Genomic DNA, 27,972 nt, shown 5'->3' on the forward strand with positions numbered 1-27,972 from the left:
GTGGGTCGGGGGCGTTGGAGGCGACGGCAGAGCGAGAGGGAGAGCCGACGGTGGTGTGCGACCGCGAGGATGAGCAAGAGGGCGCGGGGAGAGGGTAGGAGAACTGAGCTGGGTACCGGGTGAGAATCACAGAGGTACGCTACACTTAACGCGACCCATGCGTACATATGTTACATGGATGAGCGTACGTATATGAGCGTCGATACGTGCACGTAAATTTCTACTGCCGGCTTGTTCGGTGTATTGGGGCCTTGTTGTCAGCAGGTTGCCGGATGCACATCCACCTACGGATCTCTCTGCTCTTCTCTGCTCCACTCTTCTGCTCTACTCCGCTTTGCTTTGCCCGCGAGTAACGCACCGCTGTTGTATATGTATATATACATTTGTATGTCCATACGTGTGTGTATGATTGAGTATATGTGTCTATCGAATGTATCGGGACTAGCTATACATACGGTTGACGTACACGACGTTTTGGGGATAATCGTCTCTACTATCGTACGTGTACTATTGGATCAGACTTAGGTGAATGTTGTAGGGTCGTAAGAACGAGATGAGCAGAGGAGAGACAGAGACGAATGTACGGATAAAAGGGAGCGTTGAGCAATTTCAGATTTGCTTCCGACACGAGTTGGTATTTCGTTTAGCAAGTTATTGAATCAGCAGCGCGGGTTTCGCGTTAACGCTAATTAACAGGTTATCGATATTTCTTTAACGAAGAAATTTTTCTGCTGGATAAATTGCGGTGAATAGCAGCTGTTCTTCCTTTTGAAATTTTATATGATCCGAAAATTGATAAAGACTAACAATAATTTATCCTTAGAAATCAATAAATGCTACGTAATAAACGTAGCAATATAATTTATTATTCTTATATTTCAACTTTTATATAAATTAATTGAATATTAATATATTTTACAATATCACAAAGCATAATTCTATTCCCTTTTCATAGTACTTTTTAATATTTGACCAACTTTTTTAAAATTCAATTAAAAATATATAAATGAATGGTAAATTAAACAATTATTCCATAATAAAAAAAAGTCAACAAAAGTCCATAATAAAAACAAGTTAAAGAAATACATATGTCGTCCTATGAACAGTAGAGTCTGTTCATTACAGGAAACATCTACTGATCCCCGAGAATGTGTAGTTGTTTCACTGACTGGCCAAACATCCTACGCACGTGAATCCATACACAAGGTCGTAAACGATCATATCCAATAATAGGATTTCAACCAGCAATTTTTATGATAGGTATGACAGAAACGAATGCATCCTATCAGGCTGATTATTACGTAAAATCGTTATTACATTCGTTTGCTCTTGTAGCAATCATCAATGATTGAACGTATGCATGCACGCAAATGCTTCGCTTATCGAAGGCTTATTGTCAATATGGCTGTTTGCATGCAGAACAGTAGATACGCCACATCTGTATTTGTCTTTTCAGTATTTCAGATCCTCTCTATTAATTCCCATTTCGCGTCAACAATATTTGCGTTCTATTTTGAGGATGCACGTGTTCACGCGGCACGCGTGAAAGATACCACGTTTTCCATGAATTTCTCACGTGAGGATGTTGTCTTGCTCCATTCCCCTATTAGCTTTCTCTGTGATTGATATATAACCCTGCTACGAAGTCCTTAAGAGGTCTCGCGTCGAGTCTGGATTTATCGTGAATTTACGATAACAAGCAAATTTTCATTCAGGTAAACAAGGATATTTTTCATAACTATTCTTATACCTATCTATAAAAAAGAATAAAGCGTTAATAATTCAAGTTTACAGATATTTCTCTACAATGAAATATTCCAATGCAGGTTTCTAACTTTCTTTTAAAGATTTTACATTTCTCGAATGTTCAGAGATTTCAAAACATGTTTCCAAGATATTTTAATAAAGTTTAAAATTGAAGAAGTTATAAAGATTTTTTACCCTTCACAGTTTATGTGAAAATCTGTATGGATTTTTTACAGAGTATCCTTTAGAATAACGACGACGCGACGATTCACGATATGCCATAAATTACTGAACCGATTGATTTGAACTTTGGCGTACGTGCTGAGAATATCTCTATATCTCTTACTACTTTTGGATCAATATTTTTAACACATCTTTGCAGTTTGCAGAAGTCTCATGTGCTGCGTATTTAAAGTAACCCACGAACAGTACCATGGTTGCTCATGAAAAGTGAATTTTTTACCAATTATCGTTTTGTAATAATACCATCGGAATATCGTGATGTTATTTGTAAAACAATTACAAACAATAATTTGTCTACTTTTCATTTAATCTTAAATAATAATAAAGTATGTAATTGTTTGAGCTTACCGATACAAATCACTGAAATAAAAGAAAGCAATGAAATCTCATTCATAATAAATTCTAAGTGTTACATTGAAATCTTGCTACAATTTTGAAAAAATTATTCTGACAATACACGCTAAGCAATGATTCCTACAATATTAATGATAAGAAATTAAAATCTTTCTGAAACAGTTCAATTATCAATAAATATACATACCTGCAAAATTACTATGTCGCTGTAAATGTATCATTTAAATAGAACAGCTGTTTAATTTTTTCCAAGCGTAAAAGCGATACGGACTAAACGATTAAACTTAGTCAGGGCTTACGTTACAAAGTTTATCGGCAAGGGATTCTGTGTCCTTAATTGCACGACGTTCCGCGGCGAAACATTTTTGTTTCGCGACAGTGAGCGAGCAACGCCGCGGAAGCGCGACCGATGTTTTATTGTGACAAGGCTCAAGTGCGAGGTGTTCGGTGCACGGGAGGAAATATACAACCGCGAGCTTTAAAGTGCACCGATGCACCGCGCTCGAGAATTTCCGTGGATATAGAACGCGCACGGTTCGTAGGAGTAGACGCGCCAACGCGACCACGTATTATTACGTAAGCATTCGATACTAAAGAATGCCGTGCACCAACCGTCGCGGTATTTTATTAAACGTTTCTCTATTTTAAATGGAAAAACGCGAATTTCTACCTTTGATAGAGAGGAAATGTTATGCTAAGAATAGGATAGGCGAAAAACATTTTAAATGGGAAGAAATTTGCGTGATTGTTGTTTAAATGTATATTGCATTGAAATTATTTTATAAATGGTCACTTAGAAATAACTAGTGCAGAAATGTTATATTAAATCTGTAGCATAGAATTTTGGAAAGTAAATTTATTTATGTGTTTTAAGTAATTCTATTTGAAGATTTCAAGATCCTCATTGGCAAACGCTTATCAATTTTTGCAATTTTTTGAAATCAAGATGAATTCCGGTGATTATCCGAATGAAAATCAAATAAAAATTTTGTCAAGATATTGTTTCAAAAGGTAAGCAGAGAAAAATCAGAGCGAAAGAAAATGTTCGAAAAGAGTTGATATTTTCCGTCATCCTCGTTTAATTAAAAACATATAATCATATTAAATGATGTAATTATATATTATCAACTAGTCTTGCATAGAAACGCTTTATTCTCAGCTAGTAGGTACATATGTTTGTTTTAAAATGTATATGTAAAGTATTCGAATCATTTGCCCGGAAGAATATCGGGAAGAAAATGGGAAACCTGGCCGAAAATAACGGTTTGGTGATACGAAGAGGAGGCGAAGTAAGTTCGAGATGACAGAGTGGGGTCAGAGGATAACTCGGGTCTCGACCGGAGCTGCTTTTGACACGAATACGTTTATGCGATCACTTGGCCTCTCGTTTCTCATGTTAAGGCTCTGTCCACACCGACACGGATCACTTATCGGTTATTTTATTTCAGGAAGAACGCGTCGCCGAGCTTCTTTGTAACTCAAGAAAAAAGATTTTCACCCGCTGATATTCTAAAGGGATATTTCAGCTGGGTCGCGAAATTTCCTTTTTTCCGTTTTTCCTCGTCTTCGCTCGCGCTTACTTGGATACGTCTGAATCTATAATGCTTTTGATATCAAGCTTTAGTCGGTTGGTATAATCGAGTCGCTTCGCGGTGAAATAAAAAAAGAAAAGACGGGGGAGGAAAAAGACAGAAGAGAAAAAGAGAGAAAATGAAATCCGCTGACGACAGAGCTTGGTTTTTAAGTGAATCGCATCTGTAAACGCGACGTCGCGTAACACGAGTGCGCGAAACACCGCGAACCTATTAGCGCGTGAAATGGAGCGACTTGAAAGAAACGAATTCTATCCTCATCGAGGACGACGGTAATCTACGTAATCGCAGACACGCTTCAAAGCGTTCAACTTAATCCGAGATGCAGGAATTTTCTCGACTACTAGCGCGTAATTAATTCGCGAGCAGCATCAATTAAATCGCGACTCACCGATGTCGCGAGTGCATACTTCTACAAATCGGTAGGACAAGAAAGGAAAGGCTTACTCTACCTCGGCCAACGTCCATTATATTAATACATCGGTATCGATTCTGTCATTTAAAATCAACGATTCGAATGGAAGCCTGCAGCGTGTCTTCGTATAATTACGAGCGGCGTAAAACAACGGCGACGGACGCGCGGATTCGGCTTTGATATCGGCGCAAATTAAAAATATCATTGTGATATCACCGCCAACTTCGAGGAACATGAAAAAAGCGTGACGTACAAAATTTGTCCCTGTGTAATTGCGATAAAAGTATATTTATATATTTACATATATACATGTATATATGTGTATGCGGCAGAGTAAATTAACGTTTCGCGTGTAGCACCTTGCCAACGCTACGCTATAAAAGAAACCGGTGCAAATGGGTTAAGGACGAGATACTTTTCAACATCAAAATCGCAACACGCTCGTGTAGTTCTTTTCTTGCCCGTTGACGCGTTTACTACTCAGCCCACCCATCCGGCGACTTCCGGTGACATGATGACGAGTATAACTCCCGGGCCATACGACGCATTAAACGCGAGGACAATTAAATGGCCCCTTCGCTGATTCCCGCTGGTAACTTATTCCCAAAGTTTCCAAACTTGGTCGCGCAAACAACTTTAATTAAATATCTACCAGCGATGCCTGCGCGTGTTCGTCGATGAACCACAGACGAAGAAGGAAGAGCTGGAAATAAAAGAAAAGAAACGATCGTCGAGCGAAGAACAAGAGGAAACGAAGAAAAGAAGGTAAAGTTAAAAAGGAGAAAGATTTACGGAGAAGCGATAGAGAAAAGCGAAAAAGCGAGAGAAGTAAACGTGAATATCTAATAATGTAATACTAGGCTAATTCTCTTTAGAAGATTCGGAATCGCGGTTTTCGTTAATGAAAATGAATAATGAACAGGGTAGATAATCATACCGCATTCGATGTACACAACCACCCCCAACCACGCCATTTTCTAATTGAGTCCATCATCGTATTGGCATACCACGGTTTTCGTTAATTATAATGAATCGCGAGTCCCAGCAACGCCTGTATTAGGGTAAATACAAGACTGACTATTTTTGTTACGTGGAATCGAATTACCGCTACGTTTCTGTAGACAAGAGATCACTGCGATATCAGAAAACCGTTGTGATGAAACATAACGAGAAAACTTGTCACGACTTACCCTCGGCCATAAAGAACGTGATTTATATTCGTACGTATAAATTATGTAAATTCTGAATTTTTTAGAATACTGCTTGAAGATACAGTTATTTGTCTGATTGCTTTTTAGTGTGTCGATTTGATTAATTGTATAAATTGTAGACTGTAGTAAAATATTGACATTATCTGTATATATGATGTTTATTATGTTGATTAATTTAATTGAAGTAATCACTAATTAAGTAAATGTGAAAAATGTAATCAGCAATAATAGTATGCCAACTATTTAACCATTAAAAAATAAATTGTTTTTAATTTAATCTTTATGTATTTTCGACCAATCGCGGGGAGATGCAATCGCGAGGAGAGACGTCAACGGGAGTCGTAAATTCCTGTTACGATTATAATAATCGACACCACGAGTTGATCTAACCCCTGATTTCATTTAGTATAACACTGTGATTCACAGGGTTATAAGGTATTTATTTCCAACACTTAAGTTACGTTGAGTAAGTATAAATCGTAGATGACAACTTGTCGCACGAAGATAAGATATATATGCACAATAGAGCAAGGCTCTTATAGTTGAATTTAGTATGTTAGTGGACGTAGCACTAGAGGATACTTAATTTAATAGAGGAAGTGAATGTTCGGTAATCCCGAGAACCGACTTAGATAGATGATGTGAGTTAGACTATGTAGAATAAGTAGAGTTGACTTTTCTAGCGGTGTAGAAGTAAGGTAAAGTGATGATGCTATATCGGAGGAAAGCTAGCGATGGGTGTGTCTAGCGCACGGGACCATCGGATTTGTTTATGACATTTTTGGTCAGGAAAATGAGGGCAGTATACATTGCTTCTGATTGGATAAACGAAGGTTGGTGGACTAGGAAGGGTCTTAGCCGCCCTCGATAGAAAGTTGTTAGTAGGAAGCATCGTACCTGAGAAAAACTAACTTTCCCTTGTCAAGCCGTAATAGACAATAGTCTTTAGAAAATAATTTGGAAAAAAGATATTTGTTCTGTCTGAAGGACCTTAGCTAGCAAATTACTGGGATTTATGATGGGTCCTTAAGACTATTGAGGGTACGCAGTAAGGATGAGCGGACATCTGGTTCCCGTCTGGCCCGCGGTGTATGACCTGATCTAGGTAGAGGGTCGCCCGACATAACACTTTAATAAATTCAAAGAAGGCGTATAATTTAAGATCTCAGAATCTAAGCATAGATACGTAAACATCCACAGTTTATTTATGATAATCGCATCGACACCGGCCAATCTTCGTAATCAACGTTCGTCATCAATCCGCCACTCTTGAAATCATTTCGATCTTGACTGGAAGCATCAGCGTGGAGTGGGTCGGGAACGAAAAATCTCTCTCTTTAGGAAAATTATCGACGGTTCGGGGGAGCGCGATCCAGTCGAAAAGCACCATTGATACGAAAACGAGTATCGACTTTGACTGTCCACCGACTCTCACCTTTGCCAGTGCGTTCCTTTTAATCTATCCGCGTGATGCAACGGACTGCAACGTTCTTCTGCCTCCGAGGGCTTTCGGATAGCAGTAGAGGAAGAGAAAATGAGAGGGAGGGAAGAAGGAGAGGAAAAAGAAGAGAAGATGTATGCGGAATCGCGCGCGTCGAGTACGTGGAACGCATTACACGATCATCGCGTACGGAAAGCCCAGATCAATTACATAATGGCGCGACTGAAACGGATGCTCTTCAACCACCGCCCCGAGCCCCCTTAGCCCCGTCCCACCCCAAAGCGTCCCTGCGCTCCTGGCACAGCCCCTTTCGCAAAGTGACTATAGAACAAAGGGTTGAGCCTCTTCTCTGCGGGCGCAGTAATTATTATGCTCTTTGACGATCCCTCTGTCTGTCAACGGTAACGCCAACGGAATCGATACTTCTAAAACTTTAATCGTTTCACGTATGAGTGACATGCTTTCGCGTTAAGCCGCATGTAAAAATATTTCACGTCCGCAGCCGAGCCTCGGGGGAGACGAGGAGGTGTCGAGAAGGGTACCATCTGTGTCGATGATTTTCCTTTCATCTGAATCGATGACTCGGTGGAGTAAAAACTTTATAGATCGGTAGATATAGGGAAATGTTTCGATTTAACGGTAAGATGTTTGGTTTGACTGAGTGTGTCGTGCGAAGATTTCAGGTTGAGGGATTAATAATCGTCTAAAGGATTAACAATCGATAACGAGTTCTTCTTATTTAAGAAGAATGTACTTAAAATATCTTATTGAATATGATATGTCTTATTAGATATATCCATGTACTCGAAGATTTTGCAACCCATACGCCGAGCCACCTTAAACTTTACAAACACTTACCTCAGTAAAGAAATAAATCAATCAAATTCGAAGATGGTATCTCACTGGGGGTAGCCATCCACATGTTATATTATTATACCACTAAGCTATAATATTTTACCAAATGTCCTATTGGACAAATTGTAAAATTCAAATAAATAAATAAAAAAAAAAAAACCTTAAACTTTAGGCCATTAGGAACACTGTATAGGTTCCAAGGACCTTGACCAATTGTATGGATTTTAACAACTTCCACAGTCCCCATAGTTGATTATATGGTTCTAATGTATGCCATATTGCTTAAATATTAAATATTATATTATTATAGTAAATATATTTAATTTAATTCTTAAACGATTAACATTAGTTTGGGATCTGTTTCGTGTGGTATAAATAATCGTCGTGGATTGATACGTACGATTGATTACGAAAAAATCATGTTAACTATGAGAAATTGTGAAAATCGTATATCCATAAAAAAATGTGTAGAAAATATTCTGCAACCACCTTAGAGGAATGTTATTCTTTTCTTCAAGAAAGGTATATTCTGTCCCATTAATTTACAACCAATTCAATGATTTAGATAAATATGAATATAAAGAATATTAAACCTGCAGACATGTTTGTCAACTTATTAGATAAACTTTCAGTCTTTCCAATTTTCGAATTTTGAACATTTAGCACTATATTCTACAAGAACTACTAAGAGATATTCGATATTACTTCAAAGACGAACAGAAATAAATACATTCGATCAAAATACAACGAAACGCAGCACATAACAATTAAAAAATTTCTTATCGTGCCTATTACAGCGAATCAGACGTTGATAAAGGAACGAACAGATAAGAAATTGTTGACTCTATGTATATCAGTGAAGGAGAGGGAATACAGAAGATAAACGGAGGATCATGATATTGCCGAGAGTTAGATACTTTCCTGGATCAGTAGTGAAAAATGATAGGGCGCGATCGAGCTGGCGTCGCTGGGATCTCATTATACCCCGTGGAAAGACGAGATCGTCTCCGTAGAACTTCTTTTTCGCCTGGAAGGAAGGAGGGCCTCCCGTTTCACGATACAGAAACGCTTTCCTCGTTAGTCTTAATTTTCTCTTGCGGCCCGACATAGGCGACGACACTTCATATCGCGAACGACAGTACATTCGTGGGAGCGTTAATGACACCGTGGAATACACGCGATGAATAAGATCGTAATAACGAGTGCCAACCGTTGTTCGCAACGGACCCCTTAATTTTCCTGCCTAATGTTTGGATTAATTTTCCGTTCGTCTTTTTCGCGCGCCGCGTATTTACTTTTGTTGAAATAAAACAAAGAATGTAGGCCGCTGTCTCCTATCTGAATATGAAAATCTCTTTTGCAGCTGTATCGTCACAGATTCTCTGTGTATACATACAATATGCATGATACACACTTTCCGGCGAATCACAATTATAATATATATAAGTATATGTATATAATTTTGTTTCAGCGGAATATCGTCACTGCCAAATACTCAATAGCATCCTGGATAATTTAAAATATTATTTTGTTACTTCTGCAGGGGATGAGCGTGTACATATAAAGCGCGCGCTCATATTGTTCCTTTCTGATTCTACATTAAAACTGTTTCACAGTATTTTGTTGTTCCATTTTTTATTTGGAACATGCATGTAGACATTTTATTTTGATATTTGAAATATACAAATTTCTGTTTTTCATAATAGATTCTTTATATATTATCATCTTAAATGATCTTGTATAATAGATCGTTAAATTTGTGCGAACCAATAATTCCACTAAAACGTAGAACGATATAACATTAATCTTGTCATATTTTTAACACATTTTATTTTAATACCAATCAGTAAAGCTAAGTCAGGCAAGACTATTTTACATCCTTTTTTTTTTTTTTTAGAACTTAATATTTTCTGTAAAATGTCAAGTTCTTTAATAAGAGATATTACAGATCTTTGACCAGAACGTATCTAATGATACGAGGCGAAAAAGAACTGAAGGAAATGTCTGACTTTTCAAACGCGTTTCTGATGGCAGATATCGCGTATCACTACATACATACACGCATAATATGTACACAGACATATACCAGAGATGCTCTTGGCCCGAGCAAAATCTCAGCCCGCAGGAATGACAATAGACTGTCAGATAATGAATCCCCACTGTCACCCCCTTTACCATCTCACGTCCTAAAACCCACCCTTTGCCATGCTCTCTCTTTCTCTACCTGTCTTTTTCCCGCGCGTATTTCCTTTCTCTCGGCAGCGACGGGTTCGAAACCATCAACTTTTACTTATCGAAGAACAAACTTTTTCACAACATCGATATCATAATGATAAATTAAACTGATCGAATCGACTACGAAATATTTTTCCAGCTAATTATTTATTATATCATTCTGAGTTTATATATCTCTAGTTTAGAATTTTAAATGAAGAAATTTAGTGAAAATTACTTACATTAAACTTACATCTTAAGCGTTTATTTTAAACTGCATAAAATATGAAAAGATAACGACTAATGTTTTGCTAATTCTATATTCTTTTTTAATTTAAAGATACAACATTGCGATATTGCTGTTAGGGATAATTTTCTTATGTATAATAAATAATTAGTTTTCTCCTTTCGCTTATTTTATATTAGTATTTTTTCTTTTCTTTTTTTTCATTTCTTGTAATACAACCAAATTAGAGTAAAAAGAGTCGTATCATTGCGTAAGCTAATAAACGATGTATGTAACTTTTACTTAGATCTCAGTTGTATCTCTCGCTAACTATACCCTTTATATTTTCCACCCTCTACTCTTGTAGCAAACAGGACTATGACCGAGTAGGCGAGGCGTCCACTTAACGCTAATGCCCCTTTTATTGGTCAAGATTCCAGTCAAAAGCTGAATAGACGCTCGAGTTATACTCCCAATTCAGTTTCCTCTAAAAATTGAACGAACAATTCATTATACCTGCTTGTAAATATTATATTCAATCCCGTAAAATCTCATTTGGCAGCTAATATAATTTTTATATGCTAAACGATACAGAATAACTTATATTGAACAAATTGAAAATAAATTAAACTTGATTTTTCCATTTAAGCAAATATTTTTATATTTTTTTTTTATTATGATTGATTACGTTATTTATAGCTATTCCTTATATCGTTTTCAATTCAACATTTAAACATAATTAATATTCATTTCCGTTTATAATTCACATATTAAAAAATAAAAGAAAGAAATTCAGTCGTTTATCCGCTTACGATTAAGCCGATGGGTTCTTTTAATCTAAAGTATAATGCGTATTTAAATTTATCATGGTACATGCGAATTCTCTTCCATTTTTTCCTTCCTTCTTTTTTTACGTGAACTCGGAAACGAATGAAGCAAAGCCGGAAAAAAGAATTGGAACGTGAGGTGTAACATATCGAACTGAATGTTGAAGCCAGTGAGAGAGCGAGTCGAAAAAAAATTTTGCCTGGGCCTGGAATAACTCCAGGCAGAAAAAGTGAACAAAAAATTTCCATAAAAATGCACTCGTACGTATAATCCGGATAAAGCTTAGCATCGTGAGAGCAGCTATGTCACCAGTGGAAATGGCGAAAAAAACAGAATTGGTATGTGGAAATGACGGTAATCGAAGATTGTAAAAGGGCACGTGAAGAAAATGTTATAGCATACAATAATTTTAAAGATATCTTCTTGAATAAAAAAAATATATATATATAATTATAAAAATTTATGTTAAAAATAAAACATGTTAAAAAATTATCTTTAACAGGAATAGTATATTGTAGTACATATATTAATGACGTATGAACTAAAATATGTATAGGTTAATATCATATTATAATGTTATTTTGTTAAATAAAATTTTAATCTAGAATAATTTTGTGAAAAAAATATATTTTCGTTACTTATTTTGATACATTCATGATAGTTTGTATATAAATATGGCTTATACATTTAGGACCTGAAATTCTTCTTTTATGTATATAATTTTGTTTCAGTCTCATAGAACAAAAGATTTGATCATTCCTTTTTTTAATCTTTTGTCCACAAATGATCGCACTGAATAAAATATTACTTCTAAATTGTATGTACAATATCAAAATATCTTAATTTCACTGATAGCTTTAACAAAATATTAAGGAAATTATTAACATCAACAAGAATGGTGTAGAATATATTTATTACAAAATACTTCAGATAATGTATACTCACTCACGTACGTTCGCACAAAATTTGGAAGATAACGACATTTGTTTATGTTGTCAAGTTGCAATATGAAAGTAGTGTTGCACTAGTTTCCCGTTTAAACTTGAGTGCAAAGTTATGTTCAATTACTATTGTGTAAGAAAGTTTGAATAAAAGAAGATATTCTTGTACCATATTATGAAAGAATGAAACTCAAATTACAAATGAAAATATGCACTTTAGAAAAATATAACCCTATTTTCATTGAGTGAACTTCTGTATGTTTGAAAAATACGTTACTTAAAAGATCGCTTTATATGCTTTAAAGTCAAATACGTGATACATTTTCATGAGATCTTAAGTTTTAATGATTACGCATCAGTCTTCAGACTGTTAACTGATTAGTCATTAGCAGTAAATTAAGCTTTATAGATCACAATGGTTTAGTACTTTACATTCAACAAAAATAGTCTGTAGTTTAGGCATTCTCATTAATGGGCCTCTTCTTATTCTAAAAAATAAATATAGTTTGTTAACACACAATTATATGTAATCAATTACATTAAATTTAATGCCGTTCTAACAATTATCTTACAGTTTGTTTAGATGATTTGACATCTGTACTAGAAGTACGTGTTTTGGACCTCTCTTGTTCTAATTGTGCATGTAAGGATGCTACTTCGGACGTCAACTCATCTCGTATTTCCTGTAATTTTGCTACTTCAGCTAATACTGACGCTTTATCTTTCACTAGAAACAAACAAGAAAATTAATCATATTCACAATAATACTAGAACTATCAGTAAAGAACTATTAAGCCTACTTTCTCCATGAGATAATATTTGATAAAGCTTTTTATTTCTTTCTTTAACTTGTGTTAATTCCTTTTTTAAGCTTTCTACTTGACTCCTTAATTCATTAATGATTTCGTCACGTTTTTCCACCTCTACCCTTAACTGAGCAGATGTAATATCATCATCGATTTTATTTAGTCTCGCCTTCAATATATCCTTTTCTTTTTCCTTTGTGATTTCTTCTTTTGTCTCCTTTTCAATTCTTTCAAAAAATTCTGTGTCTAATTCTATAAATAAATTAACTAAATTAATCATTTTATATCTACTTAAGATTTAAAATATGGAATTATTTTACCTTTGGATTTAGTATCGCCATTTTCTGGAGATAATACTGTATTTTGAGTAGTAGTAGTATTAATGGTAGTAGTTGTAGTAGAAGTATTTTCTAATCCCATATTGTTGAACTGCTCCAATGACATAGTAGCCTTTTTTGATTTTTTCCCTGATTTCTTATTTGACTCTTGCTCTTTTTCTGACTTGACTGCACTTACTAGCTGCTCTTCATAAGCCAGCTTTGACAGCAAGATGGCTTGATGTAATTCTTGCTCAAACGTTTCCTCGACAGCCTTAAGGAAATCACAATTGGACGTGATAACACACAACACTTATAAATATGTCACTACTGAAACAAAACCTTAGCTTTAACAATTTATATCTAAAACTAAACTATGATTTTCACACATATTAGTCAAGCCTGTGCTGTCCTTTATTACACACAATTGGTTGGGTGTCATTGTACCAATGTCCAGATAAAAACTTATTAAATTTATAACAAAAATTTCATTAAGCTAAAGACAAGTAAACAAAATACATTATAAAAAACTTATACATTACCATTGTATCTTTCTGTTTCCATTGTTCCCATTGTTGATTTTCATTGCTACTAGATTTTTTCTTTTTTCCCTATAAATAAAGAAAAGGTGTAAAATGAGTAAAACATTTATTTTACAAATTTCTGAACATTATTATGATGATATTACGAACTAAATTATTTTATTAATTATAAATTGATTTGCTTCCTACATTTCAAAATATATTGAGATTCATTATATACACAACTAAAGGTCAAAATCAATATTGAAGTTCGTTTCAAAATACAAGGTCCCGCCACGACTTATAAATACTATGACGTTTACCGGGTAATCGAAAACAAAAAAAAAAACAAAACTAAACGCATCATACCTTATTTTGTTTTTTCTTGTCATCCTTTTTTGGTTGCTGCTGTTGTTTCGATTTGTCGGTTTTAGATTTTTGATTCGTCTTACCGGCAGTAACATTCTTCTGGGTTTTCTTCGGCTTACAATCATCATCATCAATGCTGAGTACTGCGAATCTTGATGGTACGGCGGTCGCCATTTCTGTGAACTCTGAATATACGTATTGATAACGAAAACTACAGAACTTCCGGTATCATTATAGTCATAAAACTTGTTATGTTCATTGGGTCTTGTGTTATTGCATCGTGTATCATGTAAAAAATGATATAACCTAGTACAAACGAACGACTTACATGCCTATACTTATCGCACACAAACGGATGTATAAGGAAAAATGAAGAACGATGTTAAGCTACCACATAAACCGGAAACGAATAGTAAACGTCATTGCGAACTTTCAGCGCCTCTAGCGGAAAATATTATGGAAATTACACTTACCCGCCCGGCGACACAGTAAGACCAACTGTAGAAGTAAAAATAAGAAAGTTGTATATTTCAAAGTTTCAAGAGTTTAACAAGGTACTTATACCTGAAAGAAAATAAATTTATTACTATTATATATCTCAAAGTACTTACATATTTAGTACCAAATATCACATTTGAATTGTTTTATACATACATACATGCTATAATCTTTTCCTTGATTTGTATTAAAGTTTTATTACTGTTTACCACAATATAACGATATATAGTAATTAAGAAACGTTATCGATGTTAAATAGTTTGCAACTTATTTTGTAATTAATTTTGTATACATTTCGATTTACATGTCATAACTGATAAAAAATATTTTAGTTCTATAACTTTAATATAATATGATATTATACTTTTATACTTGTACAAAATTTAAACGTATCAGTTATTAAAGTTATAAGTTGATTCATTTTTATATTTGAATTTATATTTACATCATAGTTATTGTTTCATACTTCATAATATTGTAAAAAAATGTTCGTAATAATTTTACAACTAAACTGTATTTCTTTTTGTTTATTTGTTATGCACTAAATTTAGTTTTTTAAACTTTATGTTTACGTTATGTATACAAAATACAAAAGTATATTTATATTTAATTGTAGCATAAAATGCATCCTACATAGTATCAAAAGCATAAAATTTATATATAAATATATAAAGTATATATATAAATTATATTGAAGTGATAAACTATGAGGAATGTATGTATATTACCAAGTATTACTTAGCATTTAAATCCTTATAACCTTTGATCTTTTATATAATTTTGTTATCATATATAGAATAAAGTCTTTTTAAAATCAACAATGTTTATTTATTCCTATCCTGAAAATAGTATTTTAGCGCAATTAACAATTATTGGAATAATTATAAAATTGTAGAATTACTAAAATAAGATATGTATATAAGTAGAAATAGGTAGAAAGTTAGGAGATAGATAAGATGCAATAGTTGGCAACACTGTCGGATCGAGAATCTCGAACAACGAGAGAGAAGGAAGTATCCATCACACATCCATCCATCCACCGTACAGAGCCCCGTTGCACGTCGGGAAATTGAACATGTACGTATGTCGTATGAGCGACGTAGAGCGTTGAATGTGTCGATTGCGTTCGGGGTTGGCTTGCACTTTTCGCGGTTAAATGTGCGCGCAGCAACGTCGCATGGTCAGCTATCAAGACGTTCGCGAACCCTTCTAGTTTATAGTGACTAAGTGATAAGAGGTGAGGTGAAAAGAGAAACTTCTTTTCTTGGGACGCTCGCCAATTTCGGAGCTATAACATTCTATTGCGGCGTCGTTTTAACAAACAGTCGGGAGACACATAAAGGTTCACTGCTGTGTATCTGTGTGTGGAATATATCCAATCACGGAATTCGCGGGCTAAGATGCCCGACGTGGCTCCCGCGGACAACGTCGGCATCGAGATCAACGAAGATCGACGAAGCGGTGCACGGAGCGACGCTCGCTCCTGGTTTCCCGCGAATACACCTCCGATTCCATTTTTATCTATGCCCGCGCATATGGGTGAACAATTTGTCGTATTTTGAAACATCGGAGTGTTTGCAAATTAATTGACTGTTTTGAAGAAAAAAATATTTGTGTTTTATATACTACGGATGATTGCTATATTTTGTTCAAGATAACATAACATGAAAACAACGACAATTTGTTAGTGTATTATCTGTTCCTTTTTTCTTTCTCTCATGTATTTCTAATAAAATATGTAATACATGATTTTGGAACGAATATTTATGGTGCAATTTATAGATCTGGAAGAAGGACATATTAATTAAGGCTTAGTAGCAGGATTTACTCTAGTGGTTATATTGTCTTTTGTATTTATGCCTAATGTAAAATGTTACACATGAAGAAGTCAAAAGCGTTTTGATCAATCAATATATGTACTTTAAGTTTAAAAATTTACAAAATGAGAGAAACATAATCGAAAAGTGTCCATAAACTTAAGAGAATCATTTATTCATTTGCAAATTGTATATTGCATTTGTTTATATGGTTTTCCATACGTATTTATCATGTTTCTTCTCAAATTAAATAAAACCACTTATTGTTACTATATATTAAGACCAGATTTCAGTCAGTAGAATAATTCTTTCTTACTGTTACGATACGCGAACAATTATTATTTGAGGTGCTTCATCTAAAAATAGATAATATACAAGATATTTATGTTGAATTTCAATGCTGGTTTTATGAAAGAATAATATTAAGTATCTTTCTAAAATGTGTGAGCAAACAGAAATTAATTATTTGGATGGAGATGTTGTTTGGGTGAAACTTGGAGGTTGTTGGTGGCCTGGACAAGTTACTGGGTTCCACAATTTACCTGAAGATATTCAACATGGATTTCAAAAGAAACCTTTAATAGCTGCTGTGAAGTTTTTTCAAGAAGATACATAGTAAGTAATCTTCAACTTATTTTTATTATATACTAAATCTATTAATGTTTTTAATATCATTTTTGGCTGATAGATATTTATATCTTTTATATATATGTGTGTGTCTTATTAATTTTTTCAGTGAATTTGTCAAGAACTATCAACAGATTTATAAATACAACTGTACCCTGAAAGATGAATTTATCAGGAAAGGATTAGGTAATATTTCTTATATTTAGAATAGTATATTTCTTATGTATGAGTATACAGTTTAAAATAATATATATAATAGGGTAGGTTAGGAGGTCATTCAAACTTATTTTTTTTTTTACTTATTTTTGCATATCAAATATTCTCCTGCCCAGGTATACCATCCAACCTGACACATTTTGTATAATTATACATTTTATAACATTACTTGCAGACAAATATAGAAGCAGATGCAAAGATGGATCCAGATACATGGACAAATTTCCTGGAGATGTTGAAATGGCTGAAAAGTTAACAGGAGGAGATCCTGATATATTAAGCCATGATAAATTTTCTCCAGAAGAAAAGCCAAATATATCAGCTTTATTTGGAGACAAGAAAATTCCTAAAAAGAAACGAGAACGTGAGGAAGGTCATAGAAAAAGTGATAATAGCGAAGTTGTACGAAAAATCACACATCCACGATTTTTAAAAGAAAGTGATCATGAAGTTCGGATACGTCAACAACCTAGCAGCTTACCATCTACACCGAATAATAGTGGGTCTCCACAATATCCTTGTCATTTATGTAATTTTACTTCCTCGCGAGTAAATGTTATTATTTGTCACATAAAAAGCCACAGATCAGGAAATTCACCAATGTCCAAATCTAAAGTAAAAACTTATTCTCAATATACAAGTAGGTATTCTGATGTAGATACTCCAAAAAGGAAATATACAAAGAAAGAAAAAGGTCAATCAAATAAGAATAAAAGCAGCAGTGAATCTGGAAAAAGAAAACAAATTAAGCAAAATGAAAAAGTTGCTAAAAAGAAAAAGACTTCAGATCCTAAAATTCGCGATACTATATTAGCAGATTGGGAAGATGAATCAGATGAAGAACTTAGCTTGAATCAAAGCAATCCAACTGATATAGCATCTATGAATGATTCATCACCAAAAAATCAATTTGATTTTGACAAATCAGAAGAACTTAATGAAAAGAATAATACACTACCAGATGCTAGTGAAATTATTGCAGAAACTGAAAAATTACTTAAAGAAACCGAGACGCTTACAACAATTAACATAACAGAAGATTCTTTATCTGATAGTACTAATACTTCGAAAAATCTGAAATCAAATCTTTTTGATAAACAGTCGTCCGAATTAGAAAAAGATGCTAGGATATCTGATGTTGAGAGTAATGAATTTACTAATAAATCACAGACGGAAAAAGAAACTTTTAATATTGACAGCGAAAATAAACCTACTGCATCAAATAAAGATAAAAAATTATTATTATCTTGTTTTGATTTCCATGAAGAAGAACCATCCATACCCCCTGTAAGGAAAAAGTCTCGCGCATTTCATCAGAAAAAAGAAATAATAAAAGAATTTGAAATGAGTCAAGCTTTAAAAACAGAACAAGAAAGAGAAATTGAACATAGTAAACCTGAAGATGAAGATAATAATACTAGTTCAAATGAATGTGAAAGATTAAATACACAGTCATCTTTAAGTGAGCAGAGTTTAGAAAAAAATAAAAACAATGACAAGGTTATAATTAATGATAAAGAGACAAATAATAAACTTGAACATACAAAGGAAAAAATTAAATCTGAGAAAGAATCAGAAAAAACACAGAAATCTAATGTTAATACTTGTGAAACAGAATTAGAAATCGTGGAAATATTTGAAGTTGAAAGGATTGAAGCTGAGAATGAAAATACTACAAATGCTTCAAAAAATGTTGAGACACAAAATTCTCCTACAACAAATGTAACGTTAAATATTAATAAGAAATTAACAGAAAACAAAAATTTAGATGTACAAAATATCCCCATTGATGATGAACAAACAGATATTAAAGATGCAACTATTAAAGGAAATGCAAAAAATGTAAAACAGGAACCTTTAAAGCAAGTTGAAGAAACTTCGTCTGAGCGTTTTACAGTAGAAACAGAAGATGAAGCTATGTCTGAATCTGCTGAAACATTTCCAGAACAAAGTGAAAATTCAGATGCAGATATGCTGGATCAAGATCAAGTGCCTAATTCAAATTCTACAAAAATTTTATCAAATGACGATCAGTTAAATATTACTCCACAAGCTCGTAAGTCCAGTAGTAAATTAAGAAAATCAGAACCTATGCGTGCTAATACTAGTGAAAGTGCCAGTGGTAGTGAAAGCCCAAAAATAAGGGATAATAAGAGTAATTCAAAAATATTTGAAAAATTTGAAATAGAAAGAACATCAGAATCTGATAGCGAGCGTTCATATGGTCGAAGAAAACGAAAACCAAATAAAAAATATTTAGAATCTGATATATATGTACAAGATGCAGATCAAATGATATGTAAGACTGATGAAAGTCAATCTGAAAGTGAGGAAAAATCTTCTGAAAAAATAAAAATTAAATCAAAGAGAAATAGGAAATTTATAGAAAATATTAATAAAACAAGCAAGGACATTGATCTTAAAGAGGAAAAAGAAATAGAAATTTCCTGTAATACCATACATACAACAGAAAATAATGTTAATTCTTCAAATATAGAATTAAAAGATGAATTATTTGAGAATACATCTAAAAACCAAATGTTTATAGAATTAGATACAAAACTTGCAGACAATCAAATTTCTATTGAAATTCCTAAGAAGTTACAAGTATCAACTGAGGAAAAAGTTCTACTAAAAGAATCTGATACATCTGTCCTTGAAGATACAAAATCTGTAGTCACAGAAGATAATGCTGCTAAATTAGAAAGTACAATTCTCGAATATGAGAAAACAAAAGACAATGATACTGAAAGTGTATTAATTTCAAGTAATCTTTCACAAGAAGATTTAAAAGATTTAGAATCTCCTACTTCTCTTCAACTGGAACTTTCATCAGAGAAAGAAGCATCTTCTTATCAACAATTAGATACTTCAAAAACTGTTGACATGCTTCCTCCCAAAAAATCTCAAATAAAAAAGTTTGAATTATCACAAATTGATATTTCTGGTACTGATGAAACTCAAAAAATCATGATAGATCCTAAATTAAATAGTGGACAAGAACAAATGAAAAATTTAACTACTGAAACAATTGAAACTAGTACAGATACAGAGGCAATTAATTCTTTAAAGCAGGAGAAAGATGCTCCAGAAAAACTTGAGATAGACACAAATAATGTAGAAATTACAAAAGATGCAAATCAAATAGAGGAAGAAAATAAAATTCAAGGTGGAAACACAACTATACCAATAAATCAAAAAATTCAGCATGTGGAAATGGAAACATTGGAAAAAGAAGAACAAAAAACTAAACCAGAGAATTTAGAACAATTGCCTACAGACTCAATAAGTACATTAAGTGAGCAGCAAGCTCAAAATAGAACATCTATGCAAACAAGATATAAAGGAAAATTTACACCAGATACATGCACAAAATTAAAGAAAGATAAAGAGTTATTTCCTGAAGAAAAATCAACAAATACGTTCCAAGAAGCTTTCTTAAAAACTTTGCATATTGACAAGAAAAAGGGTATAGTTAATGAATCTGATACAACTGGTAAAGGAAAAAAAGGTAAGAAATTAGTGAAGAAGAAGCCTGAAGAAGAAATAGATAGAAATACATCTTCTGAGACAACTCAAAATATGACAACTGAAGATCCAAATATTCCAGAAAATTATCCTAATCTTTCTCAAGATAACAATTCTCAAGTCGCAGTTATGAGCAATTTTGAAGGTATAGAAGTAGTAGTTGATCAAAATCTTGAAATTGATGCTAAAGTGGATGATACTATTTTTCAAAATGTTGACCAACTTACATCAACAAACGAATTTAATATCATGCCTAAATCATTGATACAATCACCTACTGAAGACAGTACTAAATCTATCAATATAGATGTGCAAAAGTTAGATGAATCTTCAAGATCATTAACTTCTACACCTTCCCCATCATCAGATGTTAATGTACCAGTAAAAAAACGTGAAATGCCACGAATAATTGAAAATGTAACATTGACTGAACCTATGCAAATTTTAAAGTCAAAATTATTAGACAAATTACCACAGAAAGGGATAAAACATAAATTAGAAACCGATGGTACAAAAAGATGTGATCAAAAGGGTGGTCCAAAAACGAAAATAATGAAAATTGAATCTGCATCTTCAAATATCAAACTGAAAACTGGTTCAAAGGTTACATCTCCACATTTGTCTTTGACTAAAAAGTTACAAGTTTTAAAAGCTGAAGAAGCAGAAACAGCTGCTATGTTAGAGGCACAAAATGAACAGTTAAATGTAAAAACTTCGAAAATTCCAACTACAACTACTACAACTGAAAAATATATTCAACAAAGTTCACAAAGTTTGGCAGATATGGAACTAGATATAAATTCAATGCCATTTGTTTTAAGTGAAGATGTTTTAACTCCAGAAAGCATTGAACAAATGCCTGTTGTTATATCTTCTATTATACCTGCATCTAGCACAATTCCAACACTATCTTTTACACCAACTACGCAAATAGTATCTCCCACTCAAAGTCAGTTCAAATTGAATGAAACTACAAATGAAATGTCACCTTCAAAGAAAAAGAGTGGTACTCCAGCAATTTTGAAAAACAAAACTAAAGCAAAACCTACAATTACAAGTATAAAAACGCTAGTGCCACCACTTACAGGTGGTGTGAAAGGTATAAAATTTCAAAATACACCAACAACAAACAAAGTGCCACCTCTTTTAACACAGAAGAGTACATCAGGAAAATATGTAGTAGTACAAACATCTGGAGGTCAACAATTGCGATATGGTGTTCAAGGAAAAACTGGTGTGCAACAAAAAATTGCTATACCTGGTAAAAGTACTGGAAACGCCCAAGTTGTTCATCAAGGTAGTAAAGTAGTTATATTAACATCAGCACAATCAGGCCAAACTAAAATGCTACCTTTAAATATTTCTAAAACATTAAGTGGTAAGGTTCAAAGAATTATGACAAATAAGGGTCAAGTGTATTGCCCTATCAGTCCTCAGGGTATTATAAATTCAAAAACACTCATTGCTCCAAAAGGAGATGGTGTTTCAGCAACAACATCTAAGCTTCCTGCTGGACATAAAATTATTAACACACAAGGTATAATAGCTTCAAAAGGACTTCTAACTCCTATCTCAGGAACAATTGGAAAGACTGCTTTACTGGGGACATTATCTCAAGGAATTTTCACAAAAGGTGGAATTTATACGCCAATAAGTGCTTCTACTTTGGGTGGGAAAACTATCATTGGATCAAAAGCCCTGGTTACAAAAGGTACAACCATTTTATCTTCACAGAATTTAGGTACTTCTAAAGCTATTTTGACCCCCATATCTCAAGCTATTTCTGGTAAAACAATTTTAAGCACTCAAGGTATAGTAAGCAGTAAGGCAACAGTTTTGACACCAATAACAGGACAGCAAGTAAAAGCTATTGCAGCAAAAAGTCCATCCAAAGGAAATAAAGTACAATACCAATCAACGCAACAAAAAGTACAGCTTCCTATGTTACAAAAATCGCAAAAAGTTCCAATGTCTGCTACTTCACAAGTAAGATCTGGTCAAATGAAAACTGGTGGCAGCAGTACAGTAGTATTGCAAAATACCATTCCTACACAAAAGACTGTGCAACAAGGAAAGAAAGTAATTAAACAGACAGTTGTACAGCAAGGTTCTACTATTCAAAATATTGTACCTCAAAGTAGCCAACAGACAATAGGTATAAGTCCACAAATTCAACAGAAAGGAAAATCTGTATCTACATCAACTATACAAAAAGTTATTATACCCCGAAGTAATCGACCTCAAAAAACACAACAAAAAATAGTTGTTCAAAAAGTACAAGAACCTGCAATTACGACTGTACAAAATATTCAATCAAAACAAACGGTCTCAGTACCACTAACTACTGTACCAAATGTATCTAAAACAACAATTCAGCAAAAACAGACAGCTAGTACTACTGCAACTACAAGAATTAGTACAAAAGGCCAATCAGTAAATAAGACTACTACACAACAGCAGAAGAATTTGTTGAACATTGCAATGAATTCAGTAACTACGACTAACGCGAATACAAATGTTTCTACGTCTTTGTCTCTTCCACCATTAGAATCTACTGAATCTGAGAGGAAATCGAAAATAGATAATGTGCTTATTGAACCATTTCAAAAGGACCAGCCTAAACTAGAAAATTTCAATGTTGAGAAAGGTAACGAAATAGAAAAAATAGAAGAACCGAAAATAACGACACAACCACAAATAATGGCTTTGCCAACAGAAAGTACTGATGGAACACAAACTTATGTTTTGGTAACTATTGATGAACAAGGACAAATACAACCTCTTGATAATAATACTCTTATGTCACTAGAAGGTACTACGCAAAATCCAGATGGCACAAGAACATTATATATAGATCCTAGTTCATTAGGAGAAGCAGGCACATTAGATAACATTGTTCTTCAATTTGATAATGCTGTATTACCAAATATACAAACAAGTGCTACAGAAACTACTCAAACAATTATATCAGAAAGTCTTCCTACTTCAGAAGTAATACACACATCAAATCAAGATATTTTAGCCGCTGCTCTGGCAAATACAGATTTTCAACAAGAGATCAATTTAACAGAAAATCCGGCAGGAAACGTAATGACCACTGGTTTGACTCAAACAAGTTTAATTAATCAAACTATCTTGCAGTCAACTATTGTACCTCCTACAGAACCAATATCTTCTCCTTGTGTGCTTGAAACTTCATTGACTTTAAATCAACCCATAATGACGCCTTTAGAAGTGCCTAGTAATTTGCCAATACAATCAGAGTCAACTCCAACTTCTGCTGTAACAACCATCCCGTCTTCTCTCGAACTACCAATAACAATCACAAGCCCTAATATTTCATATATTTCGACGGGAGAAGCACAAATACAAATTCCTGGTAATTCTATGCCAGATATTGGAGAAATTATGGAAAATCCAAGTACAGCAGAGATCGCTCGGGCGGAAATCCCCGCAAGTACTCAATATTTAGTATTACCAAACTTAGAAGATAATATTGCTGTAGGAACTTCGAGTGAACAAAGTAATACTATTTCAATGCCTAGTGTTTCATATTCAGTTTCAATACCAAATAATATAGTTTTACAAACTTCACAAGTTCAAACTACTCCTTCAATGCCAATAATAGATGATACCTATGCTGAAAATGTGCAATTTGCTTCAACTATAGAACCACCAATGGCACCAGAACAGACTTTTGTAGATGTACCTGTTTCTGAAATGCTTGTTTCAAAACCAGTTGTTTCCAAGAAAAACATAAAATCGCAAGACACTGCTGTAACATCAGAAATGGTAGTAACTCATAATGTTTCTACATCTTCCCAAGAATCTATTGTATCAACAAATGAATCTCCTTTATTAAATGAAGAACAAGATACCACAATACCATTGCAAGAAGTATACTCTTCTCAAGAAATTTCTATTAAGTCAGAAGAGATGCTCTTGGAACAAACAGTTACTAAGGAAAAGAATAATTCAAATGTGGGAATTAGTAGCCAAAGTGAAGAAGTTAGTAATAATGATAATGTAGTACATGTACAAATTATGGAGCAACCGGATGATGCAATGACAAATAGTATGTCATTAATGGATGATAATACTTTAGTTACTTCTGAATCCAATGCAAAAATTTCGTCTGAAGAACATGCGAATTTTGAAGTTTCAAATTCAAATGAAATAGATACAAATAGGTCACAAGAAACACAGAATATAAAAAAATTTAAAGAATTAAGTTTTAATGAACAATCTGCTAATGAAGTTCATTCTCCCATATGTGAAAAACAAGCAGCAACATCCAATGAAGTAGAAGTTGCTCAAGAAGGGGCACAAATCCTACCAGCAGAGTCACTGAACCGTTTAGATGAACATAGTATGGATATAGATGAGGTTATTGAATCTAAAATTTATGCTGCAAATACAATGAAAGAATCCGAAGATTCTCAAAGAGATGAACCATCATCTCAAGGTGAATCAGATTTGATTCAAAGAAATTTAGAATTACATTTTGGAGAAACAAATGCAGAGGCTAGTCATGAAATACCATCACAATCATATGAACAGTTTGGAATAGCAATGACTACTGATTCCACTGATTTACCTAGTCAATCTGCTACAAAGTCTGAAAATTCAAAAGAACCATCACAATCAATAACATATGAACCTATGGAAACAGATGAAGAAGCTGTTGTAACAGAACCACCAACACAATCATTTGAACATTCAAAGATAAATGAAGCTTCTCAATCATATGAAGCATCTGCAGAAGCAAGTACAAACGCGCCTACCCAATCTTTTAACGAATTAATGCAAAGTCAAGAAGAAAGATCAACTATTGATGATGCAATTGATGATCAGACGTTCCCAACACAGAGTTATGAAGTTGGTAAAGCAGAAAATATTCCAGAAAATTTAGAAACGGATGCTGAAATTAGTCAGGAAGGAAATATGCCATCTCAATCTAACGATATTGGTACAGATGGGATTGGCACATCCTCAGTTTCTACAAATAATTCTGGACTTAATGAAGATGAAACTGCAAGTTCGTCTTATGTTCCAGAAACGCCTGAGAATCAAGAAAGAGATCCAGATCAAGAAAGTGCAATAAGTACGTCGTCTTGTGAAATTCCACCTTGTGCTGAGTTGAATATTGCATCATCTAGTGCAGAGCATACAAGTATCCATGACAATGGAGTACCTGAAATACCTACATCTTCATATAATTTGAATCCAGACATTACTTCAACTCATGTGGATTCTGTACCAACCTCTAGTTATGAAGAGCAAAATGTATCAACTTCTTATGAAGTTCCAATCTCAATGCCAGGTCTAGAGGAAACATCCTCTCAGAATTTTGTTACAGAAAGTACAGATCATAGAAACGAACCATCTAGTTATTATACTCATCACCAGGAGGTAACAGCAAGCTATTATGAATCTGTAGGGCAAGAAACAAATTCGAGATTAGTTGAAGATCCACAAGAGGAAGTTACTCCTAGCTATTATGACAGTAATCCACAAGAAGCAAGTCAAAGCTATTTTAATCCAGAGGAAGCCACACCAAGTTATTCCAGTCATAATGTCTCTCCCAGTTATTATGATCACAGACCAGAAAGTGAAGCAAGTCAGAGCTACTATTCTGCAGATGACATAGAAAAATCAGAGCAGTCTTCCTCACAAAATATTGAGGCATCACAAAGTTTCTATCAAGAACAATCTGATGAATTAAAATTAACTCAACAAGGAGAAGCTACACCAACATATACAGAAAGATATCCAGTTGATTACACATTAGAGAATTCACCAATAGACAGGCACGATCTTGTAGAAAGTTCTGTATCAGCCACTAGGCCTACAGAGAGGTAATATATTATGATGAGAAGTAGCGTTGTGCTATAAAAAGAGTCCTTGTTTTTATAGACTAATGGACATTACAGCCATTGATAGATAAACTCATCTATTTTCAAATGTAAATATAATATTAAGATGATAAATAACTAAATATAAGTTAAAATTAGATTCTTATCTATAATTTATAACTAAACATATACATATATATGTATATATATGTATGTATACATACATACATACATACATACATACATACATACATACATACATACATACATACATACATACATACACACACACACACATACATACATACATATATGCATACACGTTATCACAAATGCACAATGCTTATGTACATCTGTGCATAAATATGTATGTATATATGTGTATATATTAATTATATATATTCGTACATAGAATTTGATAAGTGAGCAGTGTAATTACAGAGGAAAATTATGGTTTTGTTACAAAAATATTATCTTATACATATATCCATCTTATTTAATATATTGAAAAAATATAAACATTTCAATATATTGAATTAGATTATCATTCATAGCTTCTTTCTCCTTTCTTTTAACTAGATACAATACTTTATCATATACTAAATTGATTATATGTTTTCAAATACAATACATATTCAATGTGTATATTGTAAAATTTTGTAAACTGTCATTGGGATAGTAGTAACAGCTGTTAATTATTGCTAGTTTTGCAATAAAACTTAATAGTTACACTATATGGACAAATACAAAATGTAAAATATTTGTATATTATCGTGGGTTCTTATGGAGAATAATCAGAATCGAATAAAAATCAGAAAAATAATTCAGTGAAACTTTACTACTACTCCATAATGACAAGTCCTAATGAACGTATAAAAACTAAATGCACAATATATCTTCAGTAAGTACCAGTAATGTACGTCCCAAGATATTTGTAAAATTCAAATAGAAAGTTTCTTAGATTATTCTTTAAAGACTTAATTTTTCAAATAAGTTTTTCATTCTCCGTTTTCACTACTTATGAATCTATTTACTGACAGGAAAGTCTTTATGTATAATCAGAAGTGTAGATAATTAAGAGAATCAAGAATTGAATTATTACACATACATTGTTTATTTGTAGGTAATAGTTTACATTTATGAGAAATAAAGAAGCCTATTATTTGAATTATAATAATGTATAATCCGTGTGCTGAAATGTAAAGAATAAAAGAATTTAATAGGAGATCTGTCATGTTTGAAATGAGTTAATATTTACAGGGGAGTAAATTAAAAATAAATTAATAGAAATAAACGATTTAACGTAAACAAGATCATTTTATTCCTGTGAAATATTTACAATTACATGCCGC

General features: G+C 33.4%; 2 protein-coding genes and 1 long non-coding RNA gene across 6 annotated transcripts; 1 reads left to right on the plus strand and 2 right to left on the minus strand.

The window, feature by feature from the left end:
• Positions 1–858: 858 nt before the first annotated feature.
• Positions 859–5,810, minus strand: LOC117151186. The gene is made up of 4 exons (XR_004460927.1): positions 5,541–5,810; positions 5,288–5,465; positions 2,531–5,053; positions 859–1,754 (listed from the first exon to the last, which is right to left on the minus strand). It is a non-coding gene; the product is annotated as an uncharacterized LOC117151186 (long non-coding RNA).
• Positions 5,811–12,019: 6,209 nt separating this feature from the next.
• Positions 12,020–14,549, minus strand: LOC100743297 (G kinase-anchoring protein 1). 4 transcript variants are annotated; one of them, XM_003486292.4, is made up of 7 exons: positions 14,408–14,549; positions 14,080–14,264; positions 13,732–13,800; positions 13,193–13,463; positions 12,867–13,124; positions 12,639–12,793; positions 12,020–12,554 (listed from the first exon to the last, which is right to left on the minus strand). In XM_003486292.4, the coding sequence occupies exons 2-7, from the start codon at positions 14,251–14,253 to the stop codon at positions 12,522–12,524; spliced, it is 960 nt and encodes a 319-aa protein (XP_003486340.1). In that variant the 5' UTR covers positions 14,254–14,264; positions 14,408–14,549; the 3' UTR covers positions 12,020–12,521. The 4 variants fall into 4 exon arrangements, with proteins under 4 accessions (XP_003486340.1, XP_012236136.1, XP_012236137.1 ...); XM_012380713.3 differs by having other exon boundaries at positions 14,080–14,267; positions 14,412–14,535; XM_012380714.3 differs by having other exon boundaries at positions 14,412–14,524.
• Positions 14,550–15,572: 1,023 nt separating this feature from the next.
• Positions 15,573–26,758, plus strand: LOC100743417 (mucin-3A-like). The gene is made up of 3 exons (XM_003486293.4): positions 15,573–17,009; positions 17,131–17,207; positions 17,413–26,758. The coding sequence occupies exons 1-3, from the start codon at positions 16,834–16,836 to the stop codon at positions 26,625–26,627; spliced, it is 9,468 nt and encodes a 3,155-aa protein (XP_003486341.1). The 5' UTR covers positions 15,573–16,833; the 3' UTR covers positions 26,628–26,758.
• The last annotated feature ends 1,214 nt before the right edge of the window (positions 26,759–27,972 follow it).

Source organism: Bombus impatiens, unplaced genomic scaffold (assembly GCF_000188095.3).
Source record: "Bombus impatiens unplaced genomic scaffold, BIMP_2.2 scf_0106, whole genome shotgun sequence".
Classification (NCBI taxonomy): domain Eukaryota; kingdom Metazoa; phylum Arthropoda; class Insecta; order Hymenoptera; family Apidae; genus Bombus; species Bombus impatiens.

Bases quoted from the DNA above. Each gene is read 5' to 3' on its own strand.
- LOC100743297 (XM_003486292.4), bottom strand. From the start codon at position 14,253: ATGGCGACCGCCGTACCATCAAGATTCGCAGTACTCAGCATTGATGAT. The intron at 13,125-13,192 runs GTAAAATAATTC...ATTTATTTATAG, and splicing joins TGGCGATACTAAATCCAAAG to AATTAGACACAGAATTTTTT. The intron at 12,555-12,638 runs GTAAGATAATTG...TTTATTTTTTAG, and splicing joins TCAAATCATCTAAACAAACT to AATAAGAAGAGGCCCATTAA.
- LOC100743417 (XM_003486293.4), top strand. From the start codon at position 16,834: ATGTGTGAGCAAACAGAAATTAATTATTTGGATGGAGATGTTGTTTGG. The intron at 17,010-17,130 runs GTAAGTAATCTT...TAATTTTTTCAG, and splicing joins TTTTTTCAAGAAGATACATA to TGAATTTGTCAAGAACTATC. The intron at 17,208-17,412 runs GTAATATTTCTT...CATTACTTGCAG, and splicing joins ATTTATCAGGAAAGGATTAG to ACAAATATAGAAGCAGATGC.